Source organism: Phacochoerus africanus, chromosome 4, assembly GCF_016906955.1.
Source record: "Phacochoerus africanus isolate WHEZ1 chromosome 4, ROS_Pafr_v1, whole genome shotgun sequence".
Taxonomy (NCBI): domain Eukaryota; kingdom Metazoa; phylum Chordata; class Mammalia; order Artiodactyla; family Suidae; genus Phacochoerus; species Phacochoerus africanus.
The window spans coordinates 61,716,830-61,737,723 of NC_062547.1; the positions used below are offsets into that span (position 1 = coordinate 61,716,830).

Here is a 20,894-nt window from a genome sequence, read left to right on the forward strand (position 1 = left end):
TTGTAAAGGTCACACTTGAGCCCTGGGTCAGCAAGCTTTCTTGGGAAAGGGCCAGTGAATGGTATCAGCTTTTCAGACCAGCTCTGCCGCTGCAACAAGTGAGCCGTATGTAAATGCGTGGGTGTGGCCAAGTGCCAATTAAATTTTATTGACAGAAGTAAGCGGGCCACCTCAGGTGGCTATTCTCTGCTGGTGAGAACCACTGTGACTACTGAGTAGCTGGACACACAGGGACCAACACACATGGCCCCAGCTCTGGCCCTTGAGCTGTATGAGTTGGGTTGGTTTGTGGTGCTCCTGAGCTCACAGAAGAACCAGAGGTTCCACCAGGGTTCTCCTCTGCCACTTTAGGGGGAGGAAAAAGACCACCTGTGCTGCATGGTTCCAAAGATGGCCCTGCAACTCATATTTTGTGACACCTCCCCATGCTGCCCTCTGTATTCATATTTTTGGACCCAGCACCCTACGAGAGGCTGGGGCAGTGCTCACCTCACTGAGACTATAGGGAAGGATGAGTTTGTCATTAGAGGTCACCGTTTTTCTTTTGGTCAGAACTTCCACCAAGATTTCTCGCTTCACCTGTTTCAAGGTCAAGGAGGAAGAGAAGGGGGTGGGGAGAGGAATAAAGTAAGAGCTTGGCAATAACAGAGACACACTACTATACATAAAAGAGATAAACAACAAGGTCCTACTATATAGCACAGGGAATTACATTCAATATCTTGTAATAACCTATAATGGAAAAGAATCTGAAAAAGAACACACGCACACACAGACAGACATACATATATCTGAATCACTGTGCTATACTAGAAACTAATACAACTGTAAACTGTAAACCAACTATACTTCAACTGAAAAATAAATAAACAAATGAGTTAAAAACAAAAACAAAAAACCAGAAAGGAGAGGAGCTGGGTAGCTCATTGACTGGATCCTTGTATCACTGAGGCAAGGCCTGAGGAAGGTGGGACGCCAGCAGCTGGGCCAGGAAGTGAGCCCAAAGCCCACCCTCAGGGCTGCCAACCCACGGTGTGAGCTATACTCGGTGTGTCTCAGAATTATCACACCCACAGGCTTGATTGACGGCCAAGAGTGGTCAAAAACAAACTTACAGGCACGTTTTAAATCAACTATACTTTGTGTATGTGTGTCTTTTTAGGGCCACACCCGTGGTATATGGAGGTTCCCTGGCTAGGGGATGAATTAGAGCTGTAGCTGCCGGCCTACACCACAGCCACAGCAACGCCAGATCCAAGCCGTATCTGTGACTTCCACCACAGCTCAGGGCAACGCCGATCCTTAACCTGCTGAGCAAGGCTGGGGATCAAACCTGCGTCCTCATGGATACTAGTCAGATTTGTTTCCGCTGAGCCACAATGGGAACTCCAATCAACTATGCTTTAATTAAAAAAAAAAAAATCACCTACAAAAATCCCCCCAAAACAAAAACAAAAAAACCCCTTACGGTTACCAAAGGGGAAAAAGCAGGGGGAGGAATAAATTAGGAGTTTGGGATTAAAAAATACACTGCTATACAGAAAGTAGATAACTAACAAGGACCAGGAACTATGCTCATCGTCTTGTAATAACCATTAATGGGAAAGAATCTAAAAAAAGAATATATATATGTACACGTCCAGCTGAATCACTTTGCTGTACATCTGAAACTAACACACCATGGTGAATCAATTATATTTCAATAAAAAATTTAAAACAAGAAATGAGGAACGGATGGACCTTGAAGGCATTATGCTAAGTGAGGTAAATCAGACAGAGAAAGACAAATGCTGTACGATCTCACTTCTACGTGGGATCTGAAAAAATGAAAAACAACCTCCCCAAAGCCCCAAGCTCACAGATACAGAGAACAGGCTGGTGGTTGCTGGTGCTGGAGGGTGCATGAAGCATGTGATGGTGGTCAAAAGGCATAAACTTCCAGTTATAAAATAAGTCATGGGGAGGCAGGGTACAACTTGCATAACAAAGTTGCTAAAAGAGGAGATCTGAAAAGTTCTCATCACAAGAGAAACAAAAAATTCTGTAGCTAAGTTTAGGGTGGCAGATGTTAAGTGGACCTCTCCTGGTGGTGATTTTGCAACATATTCAAACACTGAAGCCTTGCTGGGTAGCTGAAACTACAATAATGTCATATGTCAATTATACCTGAGTTAAAAAAAAAAAAAAAGAGAAAAAAGGAAAGAAATGCAGAAGGGGCATGGCAGTGATGGCGCAGGGGAGGAAGCAGGCAGACAGGCTCCAGTTTACAGAAGCGCAGCCAGTGCAGGAAGTTCTGGGCCTTGGGGGTCACTGTGGCTGAGAAGAGGGGGCAGTACCTTCAGGAGCTGTGACAGCGTGTCCAGGACCTCGGGGGGCCCAACCTCCAGGCCTTCGTCTCGGCCCGTGGCTCTCTTCTTGTAAGTGACATTGCCCAGGTACAGAATGGCTGAGAGGATGGAAAAAATCCTGGGGGAGAAAAGGAGCCTGGGTTGGGGCAGCTTCCCCAACGGTAAGACATCAGAAGCTTCCAGTGAACTTGGTTGAATTCATAAAACCAGTAATTCCAGTCAAACCGCAGGAAGCCTGAAAAGTGCTGAATCCTTCATTGGGGACACTCAGTGGAATGGAATTTTGGAGGCACAGATTTCTATTTTTTTGGTGGTAGTGGGAAGTGGGGGTGCTTACTAATTTTTTAATTTGTTTTTTGCTTTCTAGGGCTGCATCCGCAACACATGGAAGTTCCCAGGCTAGGGGTCGAATCGGAGCTACAGCCGATAGCTTAGGCCACAGAAACAGCAAGATCTGAGCCATGTCTGAGACCTACACCACAGCTCATGGCAACGCTGGTTCCTTAACCCACTGAGCGAGGCCAGGAATTGAACCCACATCCTCATGGATCCTAGTCGGGTTCGTTAACCACTGAGTCATGTAAGGAACTCATTTTTTGTTTGTTTGTTTTTCTTTTTAGGGCTGTACCTGTGGCATATGGAGGTTCGCAGGCTAGTGGTCCAATTGGAGCTGTAGCCACCAGCCTACGCCACAATCGTAGCAACTCGGGATCCGAGCCGTGTCTATGACCTACACCACAGCTCACAGCAATGCTGGATCTTTAACCCACTGAGCAAGGCCAGGGATTGAACCTGAGTCCTCATGGATCCTAGTCAGGTTCGTTAACTGCTGAACCATGATGGGAACTCCTAATTTTTTTTTTTTTTTATGGAGGCATAACATGCATACAAAATAAAGTTCACCATTCCCTAAGCCCGAATTTTGATGAAGTATCTCACAATGTATAGCTACTTGTAACTAGCACTCAGACCAAGGAATAGAACACTGCAGACCCTGGAAGCCCCCACGGAGGAACTGCTGTCCTGACATCTAACACCATCTACGAATTTGATGTCAACGAAATCACAGGTACTCACATATAGCCCATGGAACGTGGAGGTTCCTGGGCCAGGGATTGAACCCATGACACACAGTGACCATAGCAGTGACAATGCCAGATCCTTAACTACTAGGCCAAGGAACTCCAGCATTGTTTATTTCTTTCTCTCTCTTTTTTTCAATGGCCACACCTTCAGCATATGGAAGTTCCCGGGTCAGGGATTGAATCAGAGCCGAGGCCTACATCACAGCCATAGCAACACCGGATCTGAGCCAGATCTGTGACCTATGCTGCAGTCTGTGGCAATGCCAGATCCTTAACCCACTGAGCAAGGCCATGGATTAAACCCACATCCTCATGGAGACAGCGTTGGGTTCTTAACCCGGTGAAACACAAAGGAACTCTGCACTGTTTTTTTTTTTTGTCTTTTGTGTTTTTAGGGCCTCATCCATGGCATATGGAGGTTCCCAGGCTAGGGGTCTAATCAGAGCTACAGATGCCGGCCTATGTCACAGCCATAGCGATACCAGATCTGAGCTGTGACTGCAACCTACACCACAGCTCACTGCAACGCTGGATCTTTAACCCACTACGGCCAGGGATTGAACCTGCAACCTCATGGTTCCTAGTCGGATTCATTTCTGCTTGGCCACAACAGGAACTCCTGCATTGTTCATTCTTAATGCTGTCACTTCTCAGCCTTGGCATTGCTGGCACGTGGCCTCCACCCACCTGGCATCCCCCACACTTATAGTGAAACACTCAAAAATGTCTCCAAACAATGCCAAGCATCCCCTGGGAGCAGAATCAGGTCCCCAATGAGAAACACTGCTGTGGTGGGGCGGGGGGTAGTCTGGGAGACCAAGGCCCATTTTGTATAGGCCCTAATCTAAGAATGTGGTCCTTAAGATTTTTTTTTTGTCTTTTTGACTTTTCTAAGGTCGCACCCACAGCATATGGAGGTTCCCAGGCTAGGGGTCTAATCGGAGCTGTAGCTGCTGGCCTACACCAGAGCCACAGCAACGTGGGATCCGAGCCACGTCTGCAACCTACACCATAGCTCACGGCAATGCTGGATCCTTCACCCACTGAGCAAGGCCAGGGATCAAACCCACAACCTCATGGTTCCTAGTCGGATTTGTTAACCACTGAGCCATGACAGGAACTCCTAGATTTTTTTTTTTTAAATGGGCAGGGTATATGGAAGTTTTTGGGCCAGGGATTGTATCCGAGCTGCAGCAGCTTCAGCAATGCTGGATCCTTTAACTTACTGTGCCAGATTGGGAATTGAACCTGTACCTCCACAGAGACCTGAGCCGCTGCAGTCAGGTTCTTAACCTACAGTGCCACAGTGGGAACTCCAGAATGGTTCTTAAGCTTTTAAAGGGTCGTTAAGAAACAAAACAGAATGCAAAGAACATGCAAGACAGGCTGCCTGGCCCAGGAAGCTGAAAATATTTATTATCTGCCCCTCTCCAGAGGGGATATATTGCAATGTGTTTATTTATTTAATCTCTGGTTGGCAGGCATTTGGGAGGGTTTCTGGGTTTGGTGGCTATTGTAAATGAGGCTATGTGCATTCATGTGGGTGTTTTTGGGTGAGCAAATGTATGCGTTTGGTTGTGTACACACATCCGTAGTGGAAACTGTCAAAAGTTTTTCCACAGCGGCTGGCCCCATTTGTGCTCTCCTAGTGGCACACTGGGCAGAAGCTTTCCTTCTGGGTATCTTGGTTGCCCGGGCAGGTGTGGAAAATACTCCATGAGGTTTTGAAGAGGTTAAACCTTTTTCTTCCCTTTTTTGGCTGCCTCAAGGCAAATGGAATTCCCAGGTCAGGGATCAGATCCGAGCTGCAGTTGTGACCTAAATTGTAGCTGCGGCAACCCCAGATCCTTAACCCATTGTACTGGGCCGGGGATTGAACCTGCATCCCAAAGCTCCAAAGATGCCACTGGTCCCATTGCGCCACAGCAGGAACTCCAGGGAAACCGCTTTTGTTTGTTTGTTTTTTGTCTTTTTAGGGCTGGACCTGTGGCATATGGTGGTTCCCAGGGTAGGGGTCTAATTGGAGCTACAGCTGCCGGTGTACACCACAGCTCATGACAACACTGGATCCTTAACCCACGGAGTGAGGCCAGAGATCGAATCTGCAAGCTCACGGTTCCTAGTTGGATTTGTTTCTGCTGCGCCACGATGGGAACGCCAAACCGTTTTTAATTGTGGTACAATATAATAACATCATATAAAATTTGCCTTCTTGGAGCTCCCTGGTGGTCTAGTGGGTTAAGGATCTGGCATTGAGACTGCTGTGGCTTGGTCATGGCTGTGGTGTAGGTTTGATCCCTGGCCTGGGAATTTCTGCATGCTATGGGTGTGGCCAAAGAAAAAATAAAATTTTCCTTCTTGACCATTTTTTTTTTTTTTGGTTCTACCTGCAGCATGCAGAAGTTCTGGGGCCTGGGATTGCACCTGTACCATGCAGTGACCTGAGCCACAGCAGTGACAATGCCATATCCTTCACCTGCTGAACCACCAGGGAACTCTGGTTCTGACTGTTTTGTTTTTTTCTCCCTGGGTGTACCGGAGGCGTATGGAAGGGCCAGGGATCAAATCTGAGCTGTAGCTGTGACCTATACCACACCAGATCCTTAACCTGCTCTGCTGGGCTGGGGATTGAACCTGTGCTGCCACAGAGATGACACTGGATCCTTAACCCACTGTGCCAAAGCAGGAACTCCCCTGACTGTTCTTAAAGTGGACAACTCTGTAATGTGAAGTATATCCCTGTGGGCTTTTTTTTTTTATATATATAAATACATATGAGTAAATTTAATTTTATTGGATTTTTTTCTGCATCTATTGAGATAGTGTAGTTTTTCTGCCAATAAACAGCATCTGTTAGTTAATTTGTTAATATGGGGATTAAGATTATTTAAACGAGGAGTTCCCGTCATGGCGCAGTGGTTAACGAATCTGACTAGGAACCATGAGGTTGCGGGTTCGATCCCTGCCCTTGCTCAGTGGGTTAACGATCCGGCATTGCCGTGAGCTGTGGTGTAGGTTGCAGATGCGGCTCTGATCCCACGTTGCTGTGGCTCTGGCGTAGGCCGGTGGCTGCAGCTCCGATTCAACTCCTAGCCTGGAAACCTCCATATGCCGCGGGAGCAGCCCAAGAAATAGCTAAAAAGACCAAAAAAAAAAAAAAACAGATTATTTAAACGATAAATGACCTTTGAAAAGCCCTGTGGGTTTAAAAAAAATTTTTTTTAATGTATTAACTGACTTTTCCAGAGATTTTTCTTTTTCTTTCTTCCTTTCTTTCATTTTGTCCATGTCTGTGGCATGTGGAAGTTCCCAGGCCAGGGACTAAACCTGTGCCACAGTAACAACCCAAGCTGCTGCAGTGATGCCGAATCCTTAACCCACTGTGCCACAAGGGAACTCTCAGCCCTGTGGGTTTTTTTTTTTTTTTTTGGGCTTTTTAGGGCTGCACCTGCTGCATATGGAAGTTCCCAGGCTAGGGGTTGAATCGGAGCTGCAGATGCCGGCCTACACTGCAGCCACAGCAACAACGGATCCTTAACCCACTAATCGAGGCCAGGGATCAAACCTGCATCCTCACAGATACTAGTCGGGTTTGTTACCGCTGAGCCACAATGGGAACGCCAATGCCCTGTGGTTTTAATTGGCATCTGCTAGTGGCTAATGACCAGAGTCCCCTTCCATGTGTTCACTGTCACTGGGCTACTCTCCTTAGTGAGGCTCCTTCGAGGGTGTGGGTCAGATCTCAGAGTGCCTGGTAAACCTGGGGGTGCCTGGGTGGAAGATGGAAAGGGCACCTGGGCCCATCCACTTACTGCTTCTTGGTGGCAGGGAGGAAGCCCACCATCTCCATGGCCTGCTTGAGTCTTTCAAAGTCGTGCTTCAGGTCCTCCCCATCTTCAATCTTCAAGTTATGCTGAAAAACAAAGTCGGCGGGGCTCTGGGTACTTCTGGGTTGGTGAGGGTGGCATGCGAGGATGATTTTGGCTGGAGCCGATGGGGCGGGGCCCAGGACCCGGGGAATGAATGGGCTCCTTTATGCCGCCCCCTCTGGGCCTCCTTGGTGCCGGTTTGGGGGCTGGAGAGGGCCAAGGCGGACGGCCTCTGACCTCCTGGCAGCGCGTAAACAGCTGGTGGGGAACAGAGGCTGCGTTTGTGGCTGGGGCTTGGGGCTGTTTACCTGGTTGAGGTAGAAATAATCTTCAGGCTGCTTGAGCTGAAATTCCTGACGCTCCTCCTCGTTGACGCCAAGTAACAAATAATAAAACACGTGGTAGTTCCTGTAGGTCAAAATTAGGAGGAAGAAGTTGTTTTTGGAGGCCGAGCCACAGCTACTCTTCAAACCACCACGAATATTGCTTTGGAGGCCACACCAGGGAGGAAAAAGCACCTCAACTACATACATATTTGAGACAATAAGTCGATTCTTATTATGTCTTAGAAAAAACGAAAAACGGAAAAACCCCCAACAACCCAGAAAACCAAACCATAAACTTCTTCAGTGTCTAGATTCCTCAGGGGGTGGGTGTCTGTCTCACTCGTATGTCTTGCTGTGGATCAGAGATGCTGCTGATCTAACCTCTTTCTGGCAGACATGTGAGCACTGACTCCAGGTAGAAGCCCGAGGGAGGCACAAAAATAAGCAGGAGAGGTGGCAAAGCTCATGCTCCTGGATTGGCCGTGGCCTCCCACAGGGTTTTCTGACCTCAGAACATTTGGTTTGCTCCTTTGTAGGGAAGAAAGGCAGACGACAAGACAGATCACGGAGGAAACATACTCCTACCTCTCATCCTTCTCTTGAGAGACCAGGCGAGACTTTTCAAGCAGGTACTTTTCAACAACAGCTCTGTCATGAAGAGGGAAAAAGAAGAAGGAAGTGCCATATTTTAAAATTGTTCCTGGAGTTCCCATTGTGGCGCAGCGGAAACAAGTCTGACTGGGAACCATGAGGTTGCGGGTTCGATCCCTGGCCTCGCTCAGTGGGTTAAGGATCCGGTGTTGCTGTGAGCTGTGGTGTAGGTCACAGACATGGCTCGGATCCTGCGTTGCTGTGGCTATGGCATAGGCCGGTGGCTGTAGCTCTGATTAGACCCCTAGCATGGAATCCTCTATATGCTGCGGGTGTGGCCCTAAAAAGACGAAATAAAATAAAATAATAAAATAGTTCCCTTGAAGAAACAGAGGGATTTGTTAGCATGTTAAAGCCAACTGTAGATTAACATTCTTGGATGCAAGGTAAATACAGTGATATTGCAAGTTAAAGTAATTACCTTAAGTGTTATAAATAAGCAATCTAAGCAACCTAAGTGTTGGAAATACCGTCTCACTTTCTCTCTCTTTTTTTTTAAATTTTTTTTAAGGCTGCACATGTGGCTTATGGAAGTTCCAAGGCTAGGGGTTGAATCAGATCTGTAGCTGCCAGCCACAGCCACAGCCACAGCCACAGCAATGCAGGATCTGAGTGGCATCTGCAACCTACACCACAACTCACGGCGACACTGGATCCTTAACCTACTGAGCATGCCAGGATTGAACCTTCATCCTCATGGATAGTAGTCGTTACTGCTGAACCCCAAGATGGACTCCCCATCTCACTCGTTAGAGTAAATCCAATCACCATAAATGTAGTTGGCCCCTACTATTACCATTTATAAAAATAAGGAAGCTGGGCTGGCCACTTCTGCTCCTTAGACCAGATTTGGGCTGACAGCTGTATGGAAGCCTGCCCTGGCATCACCCAGAATGCCTCCCAGGTGGCAGGAAATGAAGTGATTGTTTGCACGTGCTCATGAATAATACTGGGAGGTCCCCACTCCTACCATCTCCCCAGGAATGAAATGTTTCTCCAACTGAAAATCTAAATATAAGATAATGGATTGACTTTTCTATTCTTTAAACAGCTTTATTGATTACTGATATATGATCAACTATATATACTGAGAAGAGTGCAATGGGGTGAGTTTTGACTGGGTCCTTACATAATCTACATCATTTTCAATAACAGCTTTATTATAAAGGAAACCATAAAAAAACCCAAAAGACAACCTCTGGAATGTGACAAAATGTTTGCAAATGAGGCAACAGACAAGGACTTAAACTCCAAAGTACACAAACAGCTCATACAACTCAACAACAGCAAAAAACAGCCCAGTTGAAAAATGAGCAGAAGACTTAAACAGATATTTGTCCAAAGAAGACATACAGATGTCCAGTAGTCACATGAAAAGATGCTCAACATCACTAATTATCAGAGAAATGCAAATCAAATCTACAGTGAGGTACCATGTCACCCTGGTTATACTGGCCATCAGTAGCAAGTCAACACATCTCAAGTGCTTGAGAGGGTATGGAGAAAAGGGAACCCTTCTATACTGCTGATGGGAATGTAAGTTAGTACAGCCTCTATAAACACAATGTGGAGGTTCCTCAGATAACTAAAAATAGAACCGTCATATGATCCAGCAATTCCTCTCCTGGGCATATATCTGGACAAAACTATAATTCAAAAAGATACATGCACCCCTATGTTCATTGCAGCACTATTCACAATGGCCAAGACACAGAAACAACCTAAATGTCCACCAACAAATGAATGGATTAAGAAGATGTGGTACAGATATATAATGGAATATTACTCAGCCATAAAAAAGAACAAAATAATGCCATTTGCAGCAACATGGTACAGCTAGAGATTCTCAAAATAAATGAAGTCAGAAAGAGAAAGACAAACACCATATGATATCACTTATATGTGGAATCTAAAATATGGCACAAATGAACCTGTCTACAAAACAGAAATAGACCCATGGACAAGAACAGACCTGTGGTTGCCAAGGGGGTGGGAGTTTGGGTTTAGTAGATATAAACTATTACATTTAGAATGGATAAACAACAGTCTTATTGTATACATAAGGAACCTAAGCTCATCTCCTGGGGCAAAACACAACACACACACACATATATATATAGACATATAGACACACACACACACGGACATATACACACACACACGGACATATATATGTGTATAAGCCATTTTGCTATACAATAGAAATTAGCACAACATCGTAAGTCAACTATACTTTAATTAAAAAAACAATGAAAATAAATAAAAACAACCTCCCTGCCCCCAAAGAGCTTTTTTTTTTTTCCCTGTCTTTTTAGGACTGCACCTGTGGCATATAGAAGTTCCCAGGCTAGGGGTTGAATCCGGGCTGTAGCCACTGACCTACACCACAGCCACAGCAACGGGGCACTCGAGCTGTGTCTGTGACCTACACCACAGCTCATGGCAATGCCAGATCCTTTAACTCACTGATTGAGGACAGAGATCGAACCCACGTCCTCATGGATACTAGTCAGGTGAATGATCACTAAGCCACAATGAGAATTCCCAAACAGCTTTATTATGTATGACTGATTCATGACAAAGTATGTGATGGATGAACTGCAAACATCTGTGGGTCTACCACCATGACCAAGACAGTGAACACATCGGTCATCCCAAAAAGTCTCCTTGGGCCCTCTGTCATTCCTCCCTGCCACCCACTCCCAAGAAGCCACTGATCGAGATTCGTTTGGATTGGAGTTCCCGTCGTGGCGCAGTGGTTAACGAATCTGACTAGAAATGATGAGGTTTGGGGGTTTGATCCCTGGCTTCTCTCAGTGGGTTAAGGATCCAGCGTTGCCATGAGCTGTGGTGTAGGTTGCAGACGCGGCTCAGATCCCATGTTGCTGTGGCTCTGGCGAAGGCCGACGGCTACAGCTCTGATTAGACCCCTAGCCTGGGAACCTCCATATGCCACAGAAGCAGCCCTAGAAAAGGCAAAAAGGCAAAAAGGCAAAAAGACAAAAAAAAAAAAAAAAGAAAAAAAGATCAGTTTGGATTTGCTACAATTGAAAAAAAAAAAAGACTTATTTAATATATAGAGTTGACCCTGAATAACATGGGTTTGAATTGTGGGTGCATTTATACATGGATTTCTTTTTTTGGTATTTTTAAAAATTATAGTTGATTTACAATGTTGTGCCAATTTCTGTTGTACAGCTAAATGACAGAGTCATACATATACACACATTCTTTTTCTCATATCATCCACCATCATGTTGTATCCCAAGAGACTGGACACAGTTCCCTGTTCTGTACAAGAGGCCCTCATTGCCCATCCATTCTAAATGTAATAGTCTGCGTCTACTAACCCGACATACATGGATTTTTTTCTTTTTCTTTTTTTTTTTGTCTTTTTGCCTTTTCTAGGGCCACTCCCGCAGCATATGGAGATTCCCAGGATAGGGGTCGAATTGGAGCTGTAGCCACTGGCCTAGCCAGAGCCAGAGCCACAGCCACAGCGATGGGGGATCCGAGCCGTGTCTGTGACCTACACCACAGCTCACGGCAACACCGGATCCTTAACCCACTGAGCAAGGCCAGGGATGGAACCTGCAACCTCATGGTTCCTAGTCGTATTAGTTAGCCACTGCGCCACGACGGGAACTCCCTATGGATTTTTTTCAATAGTAAATACTGCAGTCCTATATGATCTGAGGTTGATTGAGTCCCCAGATGGACCTGGGTGTGTGGCTGTTGGGGAGATGAGGCTGTGTGGGTGCTGGGGCAGGGACAAGGCACCCCTGCAACCACACTCTCAGTGATAATGGAGACACGACCTTTCCTTGAGGCAGAGCTTCTGTGCCTCCCTGCTTGCATTTCTCTCAAGTGTCCTATCTTAATAAATCTATTTCTTGCCTAAAAACAAACAAACAGGAGAACCCTTCCCTTGAATTCTGTGAGTTTCTAGGCACTATTTTGCAGGGATTTAATGCCCTGGATTTAACCTCCCCCCCAACTGCCCCTGGGACAGGCACTGTGACTCCTATTGGTGAATGAGGTACTAAAAATTGGGAGAGGAGTTCCCGTTGTAGCTCAGAGGTTTAAGAACCCAACCAGTATCCATGAGGATGTGGGTTTGATCCCTAACCACACTCAGTGGGTTAAGGATCTAGTGTTGCCTCAAGCTGTGGCATAGGTCACAGATGTGGCTCGGATCCAGCTTTGCTGTGGCTGTGGCTGGCCCCTGCAGATCTGATTGAACCCCTAGCCTGGGAATTTCCATATGCTGTAGGTGCAGCCGTAAAAAGGAAAAAATAAAAAAAATTGGGAAAGGCCACATGCTGCCTGGGACTCCACAGGAGGGAGGTAGCCTGAGCCTCTGAGCCCACAGGAAGTTGTCTTGCAAATTGGGGAACTGAGGGAAGGCTTGGACTGCCCCTGACCCTTGGCCTTGGTGGGAAGTGGCATTGAGAAGTGTCACTGGCCCAAAAGCAGAACTGGGTCTGGGCCTGCTCCTCACGGCTGGACGGGAAGTGCACCACCCTCCTCAGAGTGTGGGCAGGCCATGGTCAAGGGCTGAGGCAGGACTTCCTTTCCTGAATCTGAGGCCACAGATAGGACTCTTAGAAGCTGGCCTACGAGATCCAGTCCCCCAGGGCCAGTAGCCCTGAGCCTGACAGGAACTGAGGCAGGTAGGGCAGGCTGGCCACCTAGCTGAGGGCCAGCCACACTGGTGTGCTGGGTCGAAGGGTAAACCCCAGAAGATAAGTCTACCTGGAATGTGTGGCTGTGATGGTGAATGAAGATCTTAACAGATCTTCATTGTGAAGGATCTGGGGATGAGATCTTCCTCCATGGTCTGAATGGGCCCTAAATCCAAGGACAAGGGAGTTCCTGTTGTGGCTCAGCCAGCTAAGAACCTGCCAGCTTGCTGATGATGTGGGTTCAATCCCTGGCCTCTCTCAGTGGGTTAAGGGTCTGGTGCTGCTGCAAGCTGCGGTATAGGTCCCAGACGTGGCTTGGATCTGGCATTACTGTGCCCGTGGCGCAGGCCTCAGCTGCAGCTCCAATTCGCCCCTTAACTTGGGAACTTCCATATGCTGCAGGTGCAGCACCCCCTGCCACAAAAAAAAAAAAAAAAAAATCCAAGAGTCCTAAAAGACAGAAGAAAAGATCACAGAGAGACACAGGGAACAAGGCCCTGTGAAGATAGAGGCAGAGACTGGGGTGATGCAGCCACAAGCCAAGGATGCCTGGGGCCCCCAGAAGCTGGAAGAGCCCAGGAGGGATCCTCCCCAAGACCTACTTGGAGGCGGAGCCCAGCCCTGCCCACACACTTGGATTCTGGCCTTCAGGACCGTGAGAGAATAAACTCTTATTATTTTGAGTTTGGGGTACATTGTTTCAAAAGCCATAGAACACAAAAAAGAGTCCAGAGAAAGGAGGGAGCTGTGTGGAGGAGTTAGGGAGTGGTGCCCACTGGCAGCGACGGCTCTGGCATCCAGCCTGGGGACCGAAGAGCCAGCCCCGGGACTCGGGAAAATGTGAGGCAGCCTCTCAGAGTCTCTGCTTCCCCTTAAGGGAGCTCCTGAAACTACAGAAACTGTTTCTGTGTCGTCTGCCCAGTAAGATAACTTTGGGCGTCTCCCACAAGCCTCTGCAATGTGGCAAAATATCGACCCCTATTTAAAATAAATTTAAAATAAGGAGTGAGGAGAATTTCCATTGTGGCCCAGCAGTAACAAACTCGACTAGAATCCATGAGGATGTGGGGTCCATCCCTGGCCTCGGTCAGTGGATTAAGGATCCGACACTGCTGTGAGCTGTGGTGCAGGTTGCAGATGCGGCTTGGATCCTGTGTTACCGTGACTATGGTGTAGACCGGCAGCTGCAGCTCCAATTCGACCCCTAGCTTGGGAACTTCCATATACTGCACTTGTGGCCCTAAAAAGCAAAAAACAAAAACAAAAAAATGATATAATAATGGAGTTCCCGTCATGATGCAGCAGAAACGAATCTGACTAGCAACCAGGAGGTTGTGGGTTCGATCCCTGGCCTTGCTCAGTGGGTTGAGGACCCGGCACTGCCGTGAGCTGTGGTATAGATTGTAGACGCGGCTTGGATCTGGTGTTGCTGTGGCTCTGGTGTAGGCCAGCGGATACAGCTCCGATTTGACCCCTAGCCTGGGAACTTCCATATGCCATGGGTGTGGCCCTAAAAAAAGTAAAAGCAAAAAATATATATATATACACATATATATATTAATATATATACATATATATAATATATATAATATATATATACATATATATATATAAAATAAAATAAGGAGTGAGGGTCTATGTGGAGGAAAGGTTGAGACTTGCAGGATAAGTGGGAACAGGTGGGTGGCTCCGCCCATGCATATGCCAAGCTGGGCCCAGCAGTATTTGGGGAGAGACCCCTCAATGATTCCTGGAGGGGTTCAGGCCATGAGAAGAACCGCCTGCTTCCAAGTATCCCTGAGGGCTAAGAGGCCAGAGCAGAGGCGGCATTTATCGAGGGCCAGACTGCTGTTGCAGTCTGGGCAGCGGGGGGTGAGGGGTGGGGAGGTGTGGTGGGGGTAAGAAGCCAGCGGCAGCAGGATTTGGGAAAACAACATTGTTGTTCTTGTCTTAAATATACACCATCAACTGAAAGGATCATCAGGCAGGTTTAGGTGGACCTGTTTTTTTTGGGGTGCTGCACTTGCAGCATATGGAAGTTCCCAGGCTAGAGGCTGAATTGGAGCTGCAGCTGGAGGCCTATGCCACAGCCACAGCAACACGGGATCCAAGCTGTGTCCGGGACCTACACCACAGCTCATGGCAATGCCAGATCCCTAGGTCACTGAGTCAGGCCAGGGATCGAACTGGTATCCTGATGGATACCCGTCGGGTTCTTAACCTGCTGAGCTACAGCAGGAACTCTAAGTTTAGGTGGATTTTGAAATCAATCCCCTTAGAGGACCTCTCCTTTCCTGAAACATCAAATGCCTTCTCTTGGCCTCCAGGGGCCTATTGCTCAGGTCTTCCTACATATAACATTTAAGGCTTCTTATCCTGCTGCTCAGAGCATCACCTGGAGCCTCTGCAAATCCCACTGTCACTGCAGACCCTCACACCAGGATGCAGAGGGCGAGGGGTGCCTTCTAGTACCAGGCAATGGACTGTGCTGAAATACTTTTTCCCCCCACTTTGAAATAGTTTTATCGGCTCATAAGATCTTTGCATATTAAAAAATTTCCGTAGTTCCCATTGTGGATCATTGGTTATGAACCTGACTAGTATCCATGAGGATGCAGGTTCAATCCCCGGCCTCGCTCAGTGGGTTAAGGATCGGGTGTTGCTGTGGCTGTGGCATAGGCGAGCAGTTGTAGCTTCGATTTGACCCCCAGCCTGGGAACTTCCATATGCTGCGAGTGCAGCCTTTAAAAAAAATTTCCTGGAGTTCCCGTCGTGGCGCAGTGGTTAACGAATCTGACTAGGAACCATGAGGTTGCGGGTTCGGTCCCTGCCCTTGCTCAGTGGGTTAACGATCCGGCGTTGCCGTGAGCTATGGTGTAGGTTGCAGATGTGGCTTGGATCCCGCGTTGCTGTGGCTCTGGCGTAGGCCAGTGGCTACAGCTCCGATTAGATCCCTAACCTGGGAACCTCCATATGCCTCGGGAGCGGCCCAAAGAAATAGCAAAATGACAAAAAAAAAAAAAAAAAAAATTCCTCAGCACTGCGGTACTAAATCACAATTACATATTTTAAAACGAACTGAAACTACCCAGAATATACATTAAAAAAACCCCTACTGAACTGAATTCTGAAATGACATTTCAACTTAAATACTATGATAAAATAGCTAATTCCTTTTAACATTAATTAACTGTATAAAGCTGCCAGATATTTTCATAAGCAGGACCGCTGCACAGAGTTAAAATGAACACAATTTCAATGCTACACATTTAGTTGATGTGACTGTGACCCCACCTAAGGAACTCACATTTCTGGCACAAAATGCTGATCTGTTTTAACTTCCACCAGCAGCCACTTCACAATCTAGTTACCACCTACCCATATACCCACCCACTCATCCATCTATCCATCTGAATCCATCAACGTACCAATCTATCCACTCATGAATCTACCTATGTACCAATGATTCCATCCACTTATTCATGAATCTACCCATTCATCCACCTATCCATGAATCCATCCTTCCACCCATCCATGAATCCATCCATCCACCCATTCATGAATCTACCCAACCATCTATCCATCCATCCATCCATGAATGAATTCACTTACCCACCCACAAATCCATCCATCCATCAATGTATCTATCCTCCCTCCTTTCCACACAACACCTCATTTTAGTACTTCCCCAGACAACTTCCTCACTTTGCTACCTGGCATCATATCTCCTTTTGACTAAAGGGGCACTTCTGTCAAATGCCAGAGTCTACATCAACTCTCCTTGTGGCATCCCTAGACCCACTGAATTAGAAACATCAAGACCAGGAAATAGGTTGGTGTACCCTTGCCTGCCCTTTGCAAACCCCACCATGTCAGGACCATGATGCCATGCTCACTGTACTTACTCCGTGGGTCCCTGGGCCTACGGTCAGTGCCCCAAGGGATGCCTTGGGTAGGTAGGGTTGATTTCCAAGGTGCTGCCCCTTTCCCAGTGACTCTTCCCACCTCACACTTTCACATCAATGGCTGAAAAGTACACTTGCTTCCCTGTACAATTCACTAGTGCCTGCAAGGCCATGGTTTCAGCACCCAGCTCCCTGCTGGCTCAGTCCTGGCTCCACGCTGCAGGGAAGTTCAGAACCCTAGACTGAGGGCGGAGTGTGCAGGGTGGGCGGCTGACAACTCACCCTCTTACGATGCCACTCTCCAGATAGTTGACCTGGATGAATTTCCCAAATCGGCTAGAATTGTTGTTGTGGGCTGTTTTAGCATTTCCGAAGGCCTGTGAGGAAAACAAAAGTAGGTTTTCAGATTGTGGGGATGGAATTTCTAGAGGCCTTAGCCTGGAGCTTTGGGGTGGGGGTGGGGATCCCTCTGGGTATTGGGGACCCTGGCTTGCCTGGAAGTCCACTCAAGTGACTCTAGGTGAGACCCAGAAAATACAAAGGTAGGTAGCGCATCCAATGTACTTACTTTTTTTTTTTAAGCTTTTTTTTTTGTTTGTTTCTTTTTCAGCTGCACTTGTGGCATTTGGAAGTTCCCGGGCCAGGGGACTGAATCTGAGCTGGAGCTGGGACTTATGCCACAGGTGTAGCAATGCTGGATCCTTAACCCACTGAGCAAGGCCAGGGATCGAACATGTATCCTCATGGATACTAGCTGGGTTCGTTACTGCTGAGCCACCACGGGAACTCTGAAGCAACATTCATTTCTAAGCTTTCCAAGCTAACATGTATAATAGGAAACCAAAAAACACAAGCAAATAGGAAGCAAAAAAAAAGTTATCGAAAATCACAAGCAGTTTATAGGTCTCGTTTGTGTATCTACACAATGAAGTATCCATTTTTATGTAATTAAGATCATACAGTTACCTGTCATGCTTTTTCATGCATCATGAATATTTACCATTTCAAAGTCTCAAAGCAATATGAGTAATTTATTTTGATAACTAAGAATAACTATACAAACTCAATAGGGAAGGGAAAAAATGTAATCCTGCCTTTTTTGGTGACAAAAATTTCATAAAAGACAAAAATAGCAGCGGGTCCCCAGATAAAGATACTGGCAGAGTTATGATTAAAATATTACATTCTTGGGAGTTCCTGTTATGGCTCAGCGGAAACGAATCTGACTAGGAACCATGAGGTTGTGGGTTCAATCCCTGGCCTCGCTCAGTGAGTTAAGGATCCGGTGTTGCCGCGAGCTGTGGTGTGTAGGTCCCAGATGTGGCTCGGATCTGACGTTGCTGTGGCTGTGGCGTAGGCTGGCAGCTACAGCTCTGATTAGAGCCCTAGACTGGGAACTTCCACATGCCACGGGTGCAGCCTTAAAAAGCAAAAAAAAAAAAAAAAAAACAAACAAAACAAAAACCCCCCAAAAACCCCTACATTCCTGGAGTTCCTGATGTGGCAAAGTGGGTTAAGAATCTCACTGCAGGAGTTCCCGTCATGGCTCAGTGGTTAACGAATCCAACTAGGAACTATGAGGTTGCAGGTTGGATCCCTGGCCTTGCTCAGTGGGTTGGGGATCCGGCGTTGCCGTGAGCTGTGGTGTAGGTTGCAGATGCGGCTCGGATCCCGAGTTGTTGCGGCTCTGGTGTAGGCCGGTGGCTACAGCTCCGATTAGATCCCTAGCCTGGGAACCTCCATATGCCGCAGAAGCAGCCCTAGAAATGGCAAAAAGACAAAAAAAAAAAGAAAAAGAAAAAGAATCTCACTGCAGTGGCTCAGGTTGCTTCAGAGGCACAGGTTCAATCCCTGCCTGGTGCAGTGGGTTAAAGGATCTGGTGTTGCCACAGCTGCTGTGTAGGTTGCAGTTGCAGCTTGGCTTCAATCCCTGGCCCAGGAATATCCATATGTGGTGGGTGTGGCCATAAAAAAACCGAACCAAACAACAAAAAGCCACAGAGTATACAAAGTATAATGCTTCTTTGAGGATTCATTATGGAATCTAAACTATTAAGGTATTAGGAAGGAGGTAATGCTGTACTGAATTACTTAACAATGTATTCTTATAGCACAGCCAAAAGAAACGTACACACATTAATGGTTTCCATCAAAATATAAATAGGAGCACATCTGCAGATATACCTCGCTTTATATTTCCTTCTGTCCCTCTGCTGCCAACCTAATGAACAATCGTGGACTGATTCTTTATCTTTGTATGTGGGTTGTGGGAGGGGCTCGAGTTTTAAGTCTTGGACGTTAGCAATGTCAATTGTAGGAACTGTTTTTCAGTAATAACTGTTTTCATGGAGCAAACCCCAGCCTGTGGGCCAGATCCAGTCCACTACATGTTTTTCTACTGCCCGTGAGCCCAGAGTGGTTTTCACATTTGTAAATGGTTTTTTACAAGAAAACAACCCCAAGAAAAGTAATATTTCCTGACATGTGAAAATTCTATTCACGTTTCAGTGTCCGTAAATGAAGTGTATTGGCACACAGCCAGGCCTGTTCATTTACTGATCGGCCATGATGGCTTTTGTGCTGTGACGGCAGGGTGGCTGTGACAGAGCCTGTCTGGCCCGTAAAGCTGAAAGTATTTAGTATCCACAGTATTTACTTGCCAAGAGTTTGCAAGGCCCTTTGGTTGACACGGGCTCCAGGCTCCAGGCCAGGCACCAGCCTGGGGACAGGTCCCATCCTGGAAAGGGTCTTACAATTCCATGGGATGACAAGTTGGTTCACAGCCAGATTTTAAAAAATTGGACTAATATGGGCATAACATAAAACCAAGCATTTTATTTTATCTTGTCTTCTTAGGGCTGCGCCCGAGACATATGGAAGTTCCCAGGCTAGGGGTTGACTCGGAGCTGCACCTGCCAGCCTACACCACAGCCACAGCAACAGGGGGGTCTGAGCTGCATCTTCAACCTACACCACAGCTCACGGCAACACCGGATTCCTTAACCCACTGAGTGAGGCCAGGGATGGAACCCGCATCCTCACGGATATCAGCTGGGTTCGTTACTGCTGAGCCACGATGGGAACTTTAAACCCAAGCATTTTAAAATGAACAACTCAGTGGCATTGAGTGCATTCACAACGCTGTGCAACCATCACCTCTATCCAGTGCCGGAACATCTCCATCCCCCCAAAGGAAGCCCCAGCCCCATGAGCAGCCACTCCCCAGCCCCTGGCAACCACTCTTCTGCTTTCTGTCTCTGTGGATTTGCCTGCCCTAGACGTCTCACAGAAGTGGAGGCACACACTAGGCAGCCTTTCATGTCTGGCTTCTTTCACTCGACATGATGTTTTTGGGGTTTGTCCATGTTGTGGTGTGAAGTAGGGTTTCATTCCCAATACCCAGAGGAATGTCCATGTAGTGCGCAGAGCCTATGGCTTGATGGGGTCCCCCCTGGGGTCACCATCCAGATTATGACAGGGAACACCCTCTGCCTGCTTCCCAGTTCCTGGGATTCCCCGATTCCCATGTGGTACCCAGACAGGGAGAACGTGCAGTGGTGCCTTGGGGGAACTTAGGGTTGGAAAGGTGCCCAGGGAGTGGGGTTCCCTGTGTTGGGGAGTAGCAGGCCAGTGGTGAGGCTGGGCAATGAGGGGACAGGCAGAGATGGCATGGCAGGGTGAAAAGTCACACGTGGAAAGGGAAGCCTAGCAGCATCGAAAAGGGTGTCAGGCTCATGTTTTGTTTGTTTGCTTATTTGTTTTGCTTTTCAGGGCTACACCTATGGCATATGCTAGTTGCCAGGCTAGGGGTTGAATTGGAGAAGTAGTTGCTGGTCTATGCCACAGCAACGCTGGATCTGAGCCATGTTTGCAACCTATCCACAGCTTGTGGCAACGCCAGATACTTAACCCACTGAATGAGGCCAGGGATTGAACCTGCATCCTGATGGATGCTAGTTGGGTTCGTAACCCACTGAGCCACAACGGGAACTCTAGGCTGTGTTGTTTTGATGTGCTTGTTTGAG

At 47.2% G+C, this 20,894-nt stretch overlaps 1 protein-coding gene across 10 annotated transcripts in view; it reads right to left on the bottom strand.

Moving 5' to 3' along the window:
* The window catches only part of MYO9B (myosin IXB), a 111,731-nt gene that overhangs the window by 39,199 nt on the left and 51,638 nt on the right, over window positions 1-20,894 (bottom strand). For all 10 annotated transcript variants that reach the window (XM_047776679.1, XM_047776674.1, XM_047776678.1 and 7 more), the window contains exons 3-8: window positions 17,152-17,246; window positions 8,214-8,276; window positions 7,611-7,710; window positions 7,246-7,346; window positions 2,337-2,466; window positions 490-579 (exon numbers count right to left, since the gene is read on the bottom strand). In XM_047776679.1, coding sequence (XP_047632635.1) covers window positions 490-579; window positions 2,337-2,466; window positions 7,246-7,346; window positions 7,611-7,710; window positions 8,214-8,276; window positions 17,152-17,246 — 579 coding nt within the window. The remainder of the gene's footprint in view (window positions 1-489; window positions 580-2,336; window positions 2,467-7,245; window positions 7,347-7,610; window positions 7,711-8,213; window positions 8,277-17,151; window positions 17,247-20,894) is intronic.